The sequence below is a fragment of the Culex quinquefasciatus genome, chromosome 2, assembly GCF_015732765.1.
Source record: "Culex quinquefasciatus strain JHB chromosome 2, VPISU_Cqui_1.0_pri_paternal, whole genome shotgun sequence".
NCBI lineage: Eukaryota > Metazoa > Arthropoda > Insecta > Diptera > Culicidae > Culex > Culex quinquefasciatus.
Genome location: NC_051862.1, coordinates 147,924,048 through 147,936,299, shown reverse-complemented (window position 1 = coordinate 147,936,299; position 12,252 = coordinate 147,924,048). Strand labels below are relative to the sequence as shown.

General features: G+C 38.7%; 1 protein-coding gene across 2 annotated transcripts in view; it reads right to left on the bottom strand.

The window, feature by feature from the left end:
• Positions 1 to 1,616: 1,616 nt before the first annotated feature.
• LOC6041588 (paired box pox-neuro protein) overlaps positions 1,617 to 12,252 on the bottom strand; it is a 100,922-nt gene continuing 90,286 nt past the window's right edge. For both annotated transcript variants that reach the window (XM_038257407.1, XM_038257408.1), the window contains 3 exons: positions 10,095 to 10,287; positions 2,918 to 3,585; positions 1,617 to 2,846 (listed from right to left, as the gene is read on the bottom strand). In XM_038257407.1, coding sequence (XP_038113335.1) covers positions 2,511 to 2,846; positions 2,918 to 3,585; positions 10,095 to 10,287 — 1,197 coding nt within the window. In that variant the 3' untranslated portion in view covers positions 1,617 to 2,510. The remainder of the gene's footprint in view (positions 2,847 to 2,917; positions 3,586 to 10,094; positions 10,288 to 12,252) is intronic.

The window sequence follows — 12,252 nt, the reverse complement described above, 5'->3', positions numbered from 1 at the left end:
CTTTAACAAAATTTCAAAGAGTACTTTTTGTTTTCAAATTTGATTTTACATCGAAAAATGAAGTTGAAAAATTTTTGCGACCAATACTTCAATTTGAAATAAAACCAGTGCTGATTCTAAAATACATAACTCGGTCAAAGTTTTTTTCCCGTTCTGGAAATTTATGAAAAGTTTACATTTGGGGATATCAAAAACATATCAGAAAAAAAAGTGTTTTTTATGCAAAATCAATTTTTAGTGACAAAAAGTCAAATTAAAAATCATCAAAAAAAGTTTACCGTGTATATTTGTTTCCAGTGTAGTCCTTATCCATATCTACAACATTGTCGAAGACAGCAAATCGATCAAAAAATTCCTTCAAAAGATACAGATTTTTGAATTTTTATATATCATTTTTGTATGAAAAATTATATGGACAAACTAATGATGCAAAATGGCTTCTTTGAGTATACCGAATGCACCAAACAAGTTTTAACCAGATTAAGAAATACTTAAAAAAAATCAAAAGACCAAAATCTCAGAGAATTGCTCAAAAGGTTATGTTAAGGAGTGGTAGAACTAGCCAAATTCTATCAGAAACAAACATACAACATAAGAATTTGCATATTAGAAATCTTAAAATGATCTTATTTTATGATTTTCTTGTTTAATTTTTAGATTTCTAATTCGCATTTATCTTATAGTATGTATAAAATAGTTTTTTAACTATAAAAAATTGTGCATAAAATGGTTAAAACGGCTGTCCCAATTCACTCCATGTGACGATACTGTACTTAAAAATCAAGCTTTGAAGTTTTCATCTCTATGGCTAGCATGATGGTGATGCTCTCTGAAAAAGCTTTCCAAAAGCAAAAACGCTTAAACTTGGTGTACAACTTGAATCATCCAGTTGCATGCAACATTGCGTTCAACTGATTAGATCGCTTAAATTTCTCCCTTCAACCGTTCACTCGAAATGCAAATTTGAAAATTATGCATTTCTTATTCAACCACGCAGATCAATTAAAATTTAATGCTTTTATGACAGCGGTGCATAAATCAGTGCGCAATCAAATCCACATTCCCACTGCTCATGCTGCAACGGTCATTTTCCGTTCCGTCCAATTTGCAGAGCGTCGTCAGTTTCGCTCCCGATCCGATTGATCGCCTCAAAAGCTCATAAAAGCTCAGCTCCGTTCTACTCCCCCCGTACCCACCCTTCGATGGTTATGCTGTATTTTAGGGTGATCCATCTTTTTTTGTGGTTTGGTTAAACTACCAATTTGATTCTAAATCTTTTGATGCCATTTTTTCAATTTTTAATATTTTTGTGAAAATTGCTACAAAATGAAGGTCGTAGCTTTGAAGATCACCCTAAAGCCTCACTAATTAAAAATCATCTTTTGCGCAACCGATTTTTACACGCCAAGATCACGGACCTCCGATAAGACCCCCCGAAGGAACCGGTATTTCCTTTCTTTCTCAATTATTACACGGTGCTGAGGCTGCTACTACCGCGAACACGATGATGATGATTGGCCGCGTGATCGACCTTCTCAACGGGGGACACTCCGGCGTATCGAGACGGATGGATGGATGCAGAAGAAAACAAATTATTTTTTAATTTATTACCAGTAATTCGCTTCGGCTGTTTATTGAAACAATTAGTCTACTTTATCTTACACTGGTGGGGGCTTACGGGACATATTTTTTTGATTTTTTGTTCCTTTTTTGCTTGTTTGAGGAGAGTATGTTTCAGATTATGAGTGTCTTCTTATAGAATATTACCAACAATCAATTGCATTGTGACTGTGAAATTGGAACCACTCTAAAATTGCAAAAAAAAGCAAAGTGCTCTAACAAAAATGATTTTTTTTTAATTTGACAATCTCAAAGTGTTTTCCAATGCTGAAACTAAAAATGTTCATTCGGTAGTTTAATGTAATTTTTAAACTTTATTGGTTCGTTTAATCCAAGCCAAATCACCAATAAAACATTTGGAAAAAAAAAATCTGCAAGATTAAACAACTTTAAGAGCAATGAAAAAATTAATGTTACATTTATTGAGAAATATTTTAGCAAAATAAGAGCATGTCAATTTTTTTATCCAATTTCAGATTAATTCCAATTTGACAATTTCTTGCAACGAATTATGATCTTTGCAGTACGTTCAATTGCTTATTATACCTTCTTTTTCGTTAATAAATTACACTTAGGCTAGAGGGTGATCGATCTCTCAAAATCGATCTAATTGGTTAGTTGCTTATACTGATTAGTGTTACACATATATGTACAGAGAGATTCTCCTAGGATAACAGTACGTACAAAACTAGTTCAACAAACGCTATGGTTATGGCAAGTTAGGGGGAGGGAAATTTACACGCGTTAACGAAAAGAAATTGTGCTGACGAAATGTAAATTTTCGTGTTTGAATTTGGAAAAGGAGTCTTGATCTTTAAAAAACCTTAGACACTGTTCCCAATCCCGTCAATTTCTTTCCGTGTACAGACACACACAAAGAAAAACTCTGCCTAATCACAAATCTCAATGTTGACACTGTTGTCGCTGCTGGCCGCCGACTTGACCGATTTGACCAAACTGATGGTCGCCTCGTCGCCGGAACCGCCAGTGACCGACGAGGGCCGGTAGTGGCCACCGGCAGTGCTGCTGCTGTGGGCAGGCGACACCGACTTGGGGGATGCCGACGGCGAGCGGTGACCGTGGTGCGGGTGGTACTCGTCCGTGGAGGACGGCCGCTGGTGTGGCACACAGGTGATGGTCAGCGAGGAGTCCAACCGTTGGCGCTTTTCGGGCTTTTTGAGCAGCTCCTCGATCGAGTACGGGTTGCGCTTCTTGGACATGCTGGTCTGTGGAAGGGAGGGGAGACAATGGTTGGTAAATTTGTTAACAAGATTTAAGAAACAAACGCAAAACCTACCCTCAAATCATCGTGGTTATCCGACGAATCGTCCGAGTTGACGTCGGTGATCTGCACCGGCGACGAACTGGTGTTCGAGCTGGTCGTTCCATCGTTCCGGTAGCTGTCCCGCTGCACGGCAAACCCACCGGACGTGGCAAACGGATTTCCGTACGCAAAGTACCCGTGGGGAAATGCCGCCGCCGGGTCGGTCCCGGCCGCTACACTGCGGTTCGCCGCGTAAAACAGGCTGGTGTTCCAAATCCAGTGCTTGGGCAGGTAGGCCATCTGCGGGGAGAGGGACGCTGCCGCTGCCGCCGCCGCGTTAGTCACCGGAGTTGTGCTCGACGACGAAGGTTCACTCTTGGATTCACCCTTTGGCGTCGACGGGGATAGCTGCTGCTGGTGCTTGGTGGGGTCTTGTTGAACTTTGGCCGGGGTGTGGCCCTCGTGCTGGATGATGTTGACGGCGGCCGTCTTCTGGACGGGGGCCGCTCCGGCGACATACGGATGGGGATGCACCACCGACTTTCCGTCCGGGGACACGGCCGAGGCCATGCTGTAGCGGTACTGGTTCAACAGGGCGTGATGCTGCTCCAGCGTTGCTTGGCTGTACAAGGGATGGGTCGTCATCGGCTTGGACGGCATGTACGAGGACGAGTGCGACTGGGAGTCTCGCATCATTTGCTCTGCAAAAAAAAGATTAAGAAATAAACGTTTAAGAATCCTTCCAAAGTGTCGAAATAATTGCACTATGGCAGCAGCAGAACGAAATTACACCTGTTCGCGAGACAACCCGTAATGATGGGCCACGGGAAGTTCTAATATCCCAATCAATCGACATCCGACCTCTAAAGCGCGCTTCAAGCGACGATCATCTGCCCCGAGTTTGGTAAAACCTCTAATCAAACTGAGGCAACACAGGCGCAAAATTTGCATATTCTTGGTGGATTGTAATGAAAGAGTGTTGCCGATTAGAGGAAACCTCCTTTTCACACCATCAGGGCGCGGTATTGATGCGCTCTCATATGAAGATGTTATGTTGGGTTTTTAGCAGAATGCAGATCAATTTAAAGAATAAGTTCATACAGTAATATTCAATAAAATGTGGTGAAAAAGCTTCAAATCAAATTATTCGCTCTACAGCATTGCCTAGGCGTTCTCGATTGCGAGATTCCTACTCGAAACTAGGTGTCCAAAGGCTTGATTGTTGAGGCAATTACAAACCTCTTTTTACACTTTAGCTTCCATCCACCCCGGGATTCGAACTGACGACCTTTGGATTGTTAGTCCAACTGCCTACCAGTGACTCCACCGAGGCACGATCCAGGGAGACGACTCCTACACCTGGAATGAGCTAACGACCTAACCTCGAGGTTAGACTGGGGCCAACATTTACTTCCCCGTCCGACGAAAGGCGTGATCAGACAAATCTCGTCTCAAAATTTGCTACCGGGACCTTCTGGGATCGAACCCAGGCCGACTGGGTGATAGGCAACCACGCTTACCCTACACCACGATCCCGTGCGGTGAAACTTAAACTTAATCCTTTATGACCCAATCCTGCCTCTAGGCTTCAATATATAAAATGGCAAAAAACATTTTTTTAACCAATTTTGAATCATATATTTTGTTAAGGTCAACTTTGGTTGTGGTTCTTACAAATATCCTTTACTTTTCGAAATAAGTATGCAATAATTATTGTTTTTTCTATCACATTCCCAAGATTCCTCAGAATAGACTATTCCATACACTTTCATTTCCACTTTTCTTTTTGCTTCAATTACTCAAATCTCATTGAATTAATTAAAAATAAAATATCAACCCTCATATGTCTTCAAATATTGTTTCTTTGCAGTTTATGGTTTATAACGTGATTTTCACTCATTTCCTATTTTTATTTAATTTTTATTTGAATACCATCGTGTTCCCCAGACAATTTTATATAAGAATTAAAGCATATGTTAAACTAAAGCAAACCAGCAAACCATTGCCGAGAAACAGTCCTTCAAAAATAAAAAAAAATAAAACTCTGAATTTCCTATACACTAAAACCCCCGTTTACGCGCAGGCGTTACGCTTTTTGTTTGGTTGATTTCTCGAAAACAGTGTAATGTTTTTACATTCTTTTGAAAACAATTTGTAGATCTGCACAAGACCTATAAATCGCTTTAAAAAGATTGCAAAAATATTGCGTCGTTCCAGAGAAATCAACGAAATACAAAGCGTAACGCCTGAGCGTAAATCGGGGTTTTAGTGTACGAAAATAAGTACATACGAGGCCTACTTTCAGGGGTGTGCAATTCAATCGGGGGGATGGCAACCCTATTCCGACCAAAGCAAACTGACAACAGTCGACATTAGCACGGTTGTCAAATGAGAGCCCACAACAAAAGCACTAGCTGTCAAATGGTAGCCCATAACAAATCATCGTTTGGGTTTTTGATTTTCAAATTTTCCACAATTTAAACGATAAATTCCTGAAAAACACGTGAATTGTTGTTGCTGATGGCAAATTCTATCATGTTCTTGTAGATTCCATCCCAATATTGGCTGAAAATTCATATCGAAAAAAGTGATTTTTCTGTTTACCTATTTTTGCTTTTTTTCTTTTGGTCGACAAAACAGTGCGCCCGTACACTCAGAATCGGCATTACACATTTTCCAGTTTGCTTTTACACATTTGCATGGGACTTTTGAGTTCAACCAGGATAACACACTTCGTGTAACCATAGTAATATGTATAATACTGATTGTCAGTGTTTGTTTTCTGAACTTTCAAGATGACGTCTTCTTCGCTACCCCCTGAATTCAATGCACTGGTATACCAGTGCATTGATTCTTATATAAAATTTTCCGGGAAATACGATGGTGATCAAATAAAAATAAAATAAAATAAAATTAGACAATGAGTGAAAATTACGTTTATCCCATAAACTGCAAAGAAAAATTATAGGAACACATTTAAGGGTTGATATTTTATTTTTAATGAATTCCTAGGACAATTTCCTATAAAGTGCAACCATAAGAAAGTCTTTTGATTAAAAGTTGGAAAGTCACGAGTAAAAGAATAAAAAGTTTTTTAGGAAATCCTCAAAAAAAAAGAGGGTGGTGCAAAAGAAAGAGGGGTCCTCGTGGACATGATTTATGGTTCAGATCATATCATTTCTTTTAGGAAATGATGCAGGGAACATTTTTCCTCAAGCACGCAAAGTAATTGGAAATAAGGGAGAAAGGTTATGAAGGTTTTCTTAGAAATTTGGGAAATTTCTATCAAAATTGCACACCCTCTTCCCCAAAAACCTCAATGTTTTTGATATTGAATACATTGTTTTGATGAATTATCTTTTAAGACATGTTTCTGGGTCCATTGAGGATACAAATCACTACAGGAAAGTGTAATTGGTTGGGTTTATGCTCAACTGTATGTCTCTTTTATTTATTATGGATTTTCACCGAATCAACACATTTTTGTGTGTTTTGGTTATAAAATGTACGTTTCCATGAAATTTTCATATTTTTATTATGATATCGAAAATCTTCATTTCAAGTACGACATGATACAGGTCTGATGAAATTTTCATCAAATTAGTAATATGAGACAATAACCCAGATGTAATGACTGGTTGTCGAGGCATTCATTTAATTTTCAACAACATGGCTCGCTCTAATTAGATTTGCATAATTTATCATTTTAAGACCTACAGAAAAACAACTTACTGATGATGGTCTCGTGCCATCACTTTTTTACTTCTGCAAAAAAAATGCTGTGCAATAAAGCAATTTTCCCTCGAATTAACATCACACACAGGTTGTGTTGTTTATGTTACTTGAAGTGCCCTCCGGTGTCACACCAACTCCCGAAGGGTGTCTCTGAGGTCTCCCCCCGTCGTCGTCGTCGGTGCCCTCAAAGTGACCACACACCACTTCTCACTTGTTGAAAGCTGGTCACCCAGCTGACCGCGGTAATGAGTAATTGCACTCATATTTTTCGGCGGGGGGTTTCTCCCCCCTCCGGACCACGTGCCTCGCACGCGCTTCTTCGCGATGAAAGTAATGAGAGAGGGAGAGATAATGATCGTGTTTGTACAGTGTTCAACCGACTGACAGTGTGCAAGTGAAGTGTAATCGGGATCGCGCCACCTTAAAGGTTTCCCTTCGCGGGACCTTATCATTAGGGGAGGCTCCATTCTCAGAGCTCACTTTTTGGGGTTTTTGAGGAAGAACTCGCGTTGCTCCAGGCCGCGGTACAATCTGATAATTGGCCGAGAAAGGCTGTAATAAACGGTGCTGGGTGCATGTAACATTTTTTTGGAGGCCGGTCTTGCCAGATCTGACCTTAGGGGCAGGATCAGACAGACGGTTTGCGGTTGCTTTCATGCTTCATGAATCGATCATTGATGGTGTGAAAAGAAGGTGCGAAATCGGCTGGCTGGTCTTTCATTATGACGATACCATATGTAAATTTATTATGTTTCAGACATAAATATAGAATTATTAAAATTTTAAGGTTGACATATTGCTTTTGATACTATTCCTTTATGATTAACTTCAATCGCAGGTGAAATGAAAAAAACATAAAACATGTTTTCTACATTGACCCAGAAGGGTCATATTTTCATTTAGAACAAACATTTTCATTTTAAAAATTTATGTTTTTTTTCTAACTTTGCAGGGTTATTTTTTAGAGTGTAATAATGTTCTAAAAAGTTGTAGAGCATACAATAAAAAAATGATATATAAACATAAGGCATTTGCTTATAAACGTCACGAGTTATCGCGATTTTACGAAAAAAAAAGTTTTGAAAAAGTTGGTCATCGTTGATCTTGGCCGTTCATGGTCACCCACGCCATTTATGGTCAGGGTGAGTAATTTTGGTGCTTCAAGAACATCAGGAATGTAGTCATCGAGCCACAATTCGTGTACTGTGTGAATATCTACAAACAGAAGCTGCATGAAGCCATTTTGAAATCTTTATTCGTGATTTTACCGTAAAACATTTATATTTTTAATTGTATCAGTTATCCAATTTGAAAATCGCGTCACATCCAAAAACATTACAAAGTGCCTTTTATAAAAAGTTTCTGTTGTTTCGTACGCTGGAAAAGCTTGTCTAAAAAATGCACCTGCTAGAAACCAGTTATTTCCACGCTGTATAAACAAGCCTGTTCCGACATCTTGGGCAGACGGTCCGGTTCCATTTCTCGTTCCGGCGCAATATACTTCTTTGTTAACGGCAGCCTCAACTAAACTAAAATGGTCCAGCAGGCATTTGAACTTGAGTACGATAGGCATGACCATTTCTTCAGGTTGATCACCATGATTGTATTGTCCATATGATACAAGGAATCCATTTTGGTTCATTATTGATGAGAAAGAGGAGTCGTCCACCGGTCTCAAACAAATTGGCTGTACGTATTTCGTGAACTGGATGCGGCCTTTCAGCTTAAATAATGCCAAGTTTTGTGCAGTTGGAATCTGCTGCACACTAGTAAACATCTTCTCAATGGAAAATTCTTGAGTGAACTCGTCGGAAATGCCAACCGCAGGATGTCCAATCAAAACTTTATAAGGTTCAGGATCTTTTTCGTAAAATATTGCCAGAACGATCTGATTAGTTATAATGGTCACTCCAAATGAGTCGAAATTCGGGAATGGAACGGTCAAGTTTCTGCGAAATGCAGTTCCATGCCAAGGCCATCTGCCTCTAGTAGATTCATCTTGCCGTTGGCCGCACACATATTCTGAAAGTGATTTTATCATGAAAACATTACCAAATCAATCTCAATATCGGCTTACGTGATAGATCATCTCCAAATTGAATACCAGTAATTTGACTGATCCAAGGCAAGTACGTTTGGACTTTAGAAAATGCTCCGTAACCATCACTTCGACAAAATCCGGTAGCATTTCCGGCCGAAAACGATAAAACTCCAACCAAAGACCAGGAGCATCCTCTATCGGTGCATCGTTCCAAAACCAATCCACCACCACTATCTCCGTTGCAGACACTTGTACCATTCCTATGTCCGGCACAAATCATTCCGGAATCCAACGTCCCTCCAAAAACACCCCGATCACTTGCCAGGCAATCGACCGTACGGATGATTGGCATTCTGGCCGTTTTCAATATCTGCGAAGTCTCCTCATTTTCTGTTTTTCCCCATCCAGGCACCAAACAGAGTGATCGGTTTAGATACTTCTTCAAAATTCAAGCATATCGGTTGGATGTTGGATGTAGTCCGTGTATTCCACGCTGCTTCCAAGTTCCAAGGATTCTCCGAGGGAACCGTGTGAATTTCAAAAATCGAATATTGCTCTACGTTTTCACCGAAAAGCTCCTTGTCGTGCAGTCCCATGAATACTTTCAACCGCTTTATGATAATCTCATGACCATCCTCACTTCTCGTACAATGTGCAGCCGTTAGTACGTAGTTAGTGCTTATCAAGCTTCCTCCACAGGCGTAATCCGTACGAGTCTTGGAGTGCCGGTGGAATATAGCTGCGTGCCATGGGAACTGCCCCGGGTAGGTGTCGTATCCACGGATGATCAGCTTTCTGGTTTTGATCTTCTGAACACCACATTTTTTCAACACTTGCTCACTTGATGCCTTAGCAAGTATTAAGATGAACAGACTTAGGATGCGCATCTGGCAAACAATGCTCGTTTGGAAAGTGCTCTAGAACGACTGTTGAGAATACTCAAAATGAAGTGTGTTCAACAAATAACTGTTTCTGTAGTAAAACATGGAAAAGACGAATCAGCATAGATTTATGTTTAAAAAAAAATTAAACACTGAGAACTTAATATACAAATGTAAATTGTACTCCGAACGATAACTTCTAAATCTAGTTTTGCCCTTTTAATTTGTTTCTCTATAATCACAAAAAATGTGATTAAAACGGATGTACAGTAGAATGCAGGAATAAAAATGAGTACCTTATCAAACGTATGTATTTATAACGTACTGGATGGATTGCAAGCTGGGATTCCCAAATTAAAAAAAAAATACGTTGCGCAAAAAGAAAAGTTCCAGAGTTTTTTTTTAAAGGTCCTATAAACATATAAAAGACAATAGTTTGTAGGTTCTTTAAAAAAATTTTTGAATTCGTTCCAATTTGCAAAGCTTGAATTTTTTAAGAAGTTTTTCAGGTAGGTTGAATTTTTAAAAGCATCAATGTTGCTAAACAACTCACCATTCGACGTCATGTCGTCCGTCCAGAGGCCACCGTTCCGCAGTATCCGGTTGACTGAGCTGACCGACGGTATCGTGTTGGGATCGCATATCCTCTGGGCCAGCAGCTGGTCGCGAATTTCCCAGGCGAACATGCCCGGATTTTCCTGCTTGAAGCGTAGTATTTTCTTCACCACCGTTGGCGTGGCCACTTGCTGAAATTTGAGGAAGAAAGGAAAAGAACACGTTGTAGAGTTTGGTTTCGAAAGTGGTTCCCATTACGGGTAACGACGACTCGTGGGTTCGTGACCGTTTTGCCAATGACCACGCTCGTTCTGACGGGGGAGGGGGTACAATAGACGCTAATCATAATTTCAACACTTTTCAATTATTTTCGCCGCGGCAGACGGCGGCGTCGCGCGAAAGTGTTATAAATAATGGCTCCGTTATCGGTATAAGGGCCTCGTTTGGGTAAAAGAGGGGCAATTTTGGCGCCCACAAAGCTACTACGGCTGTTGACCACAGAGAGGTTGCCGGTCGTGAAATTGCAACCATAAATCTGGCCAAGAATGGTTTATTTCCGTAACACAATGTTTCCAGAACGAAATGGGCTTGGCCTGACGGCGGAAAGTGGCACGGTACGGTTTTACAGCAAATTAATCATTTTGCTTGGAGACGGTTATGGTCTATGCGCAAAAATTTCACGAACAAAGTGGAACAGTATGGTTGGGGTTGCGTGACAGAGGGATTTTGCACTAAAGTAATAATTTTAGTAAAATCAACATCAACACTGCAATCAGCAGAAAAGTCGAAAACTTTTTATCCCTTTCAGACCTCAACTTTCAAAAAAAAAAACCAATAAGTTTCGTTAAGAAAATGACTGTTTTGACCATAAGAAAATTATAGACTGACTTAGAAATAATAATTTTAAGGTCATATATGACGCATCAGGCCTATAAGGGTTAAAGAATAAAGTAATGCTGCAAACACCATATTTGTATGCCCAATCTCACCCCAGACACAATGTCACAATTGATTGTAAAAAACAAATATTTTTTATCACAGTAGTTGAAACCATTTTCTTTCTGCCTCCTCATGACTCATTTTGAATTAATACGTTTCAATGCACAAATGTTATCACTTAGAATTTAATGTGTGTTTGGTGTAAGGCAAACTTTGACTACGCTCAAACAAAAAAAAAGATATTTTCCTTATTTTATTGTCAAAAAATTTGATTTGATATTTCATAATTATATTATCCATTGAGAAAGTTTTCCAAAACTGATACAAAATGCCTTCAGTAATTTTTTTTTTCTAATTTGAAGTTAAGTCTCTGTTTTAATGGCAAATAAAAACAAAATTACAAATATGTTTCATCTGTATCTGAAAAAAAATTAGTTCCGAAAAAGTTCAATTATTCACAGAAATATTTTTTAAAGAAAACTTAGTTCAATAATTCATACGAGCTTTAAAAAAATACTAAAAGTTGGTACTATGTTCTAGAAAACTGAGTATAACTCCACTTTTTCATTAAAATCTTGAATTTTGGATGGGACAAATTTGCATTGTCTTTTTCTTACTTTAAACAATGGGAAAACTCACCAATATCTATTTATAGATTTTTTTTTCAAAGATCTGCGAAATATCAGAACATTTAATCGCTGAAAAATTAAACTTTTTTGAAGGCCTCGATTTTCGAAAATGGTTATAAATACCTTCAAAGCCATTTGTAATTTTTTTTTAAACAAGTTGAAAAAAAACTTAAGTCTCACAGAAATAACCCAAATGAAATCAAGGTGATTTTTAATAAGCATCAACATTTTGTACAAAGTTTCAGATAAAGGGTTTTTTTTGCAAACTTGTGTAAGAGGTTACAGACATGTAGAAAATCGCAAAATTTCATATATCTGAAAATAATTATAATTTTTGATTAATGAATTAGAAAGATGATTTTCAATCACTTCAAATCTATATTTCAATGTCATAAAACAGATTTAAAAAAAGTCTAAATGCGTGCTCATACCAACCTTTGACATTTTTGACGATTTACATGTATGTAACCCCTTAAACACTTTGGATTTCTATTGCTTCCTAACTTCCTCCAAAGAATGGTCATGAGTGTTTGAATTCCGACCATGAAATTTTAAAATTTGGTTTGGGTTCCCAATTTCATGAACGCT